The following is a 1,088-nucleotide window of genomic DNA, read 5'->3' as shown; positions in this document are numbered from 1 at the left end:
ACAGTATGACAGCATGGGTCCCCAGTATGGAACGCTGGGGGGAGCTGATGACTGGGGTGGACCTGTTTACTCTGGATCTCCAGCGGCCTCTCCCAACTTCAACAACAGCCCTAGCATGAACAACAACAACAGCAATGCGAACAACAACAACAACAATGGCATCCTGCTAGATAATACGGCGGATGGCCAGGCTGGAGATTCATGGGTGTGAAGAGTGAAGCTCACAAGCTGAGGGCGCACTTGCTGTTCACCATATCGAGGAGGAGGACATGGGGAGCCGAAGCCCGACTTGGAGTATGTCCTGCTGCACGCTTCTTACCCTCCCAGGAGATGCCACACAAGATGACAAGAGGATGATGTTCAATACTGGAGGGGACTGCCAATTTATTGTCCTGTAACTATGTGACAAAAAATATAAAACCAAAAAAAAGCAAAAAAAATTAAAAGTTGCTAAGGGTAATAATGATTATTACATTATTTCATCTTTTATGGTGGTTCAAAAAGTGGACTTTTGAGTCTTGACTGCTGATGTTTTGTCTGTTATATTGATGTTGACACTCGTTGTGCATGTTATGTGAACACTAGTTAGTGACAAACTCAGTTCTGTTAAACTTCTTATATGATGTATGACATGGGGGAAGAAGGCAAAGCTCAATTTGATAAGCAACTTATATATTTTATAGAAGCACACAGATGGTGCCAAGAAACTTTATTACTTTGATATCTTGTAAAGACAATATTCTGTCTCCCGTTACTCAAGGAGAGAGTTTATACAGCCAGTTAACAGACCCATTAACTGGTGAATGGTTAGAGCAGGCGTTGCTTGTCTGTGCTCTTTGTAGACACTTCATTTTCTACCATTTCATATTTGACAATCCAAAGTGTGACCAATGTGTATTGTGAGGATCTACCTGTGAGCTCTTAGTGTGGTTATGCACACCATAGTCCTGGACATTAGAGGTGTGACTGAAAGCTGCTTTGTGGCACAGCATGAAGGCTAGAATATGGCAAGGATAGCTTTGCCAGCACAAATGTTGACAAGTGAGAAGTGTTGGTTCACAGCAACTGAACCAGCCTTGCGTGTGCCA

At 43.1% G+C, this 1,088-nt stretch overlaps 1 protein-coding gene across 1 annotated transcript in view; it reads left to right on the top strand.

Moving 5' to 3' along the window:
* Positions 1-211, top strand: part of LOC119575013 — a 29,489-nt gene extending 29,278 nt beyond the window's left edge. The window contains exon 18 of the mRNA XM_037922373.1: positions 1-211. This exon is cut by the window's left edge and continues 56 nt beyond it. Within this exon, the coding sequence (XP_037778301.1) occupies positions 1-211 (211 nt within the window).
* The last annotated feature ends 877 nt before the right edge of the window (positions 212-1,088 follow it).

The sequence above is a fragment of the Penaeus monodon genome, chromosome 1, assembly GCF_015228065.2.
Source record: "Penaeus monodon isolate SGIC_2016 chromosome 1, NSTDA_Pmon_1, whole genome shotgun sequence".
NCBI classification, from domain to species: domain Eukaryota; kingdom Metazoa; phylum Arthropoda; class Malacostraca; order Decapoda; family Penaeidae; genus Penaeus; species Penaeus monodon.
Note: the sequence above shows the minus strand (reverse complement) of the source record. Positions and strands in the feature narration are given on the sequence as shown.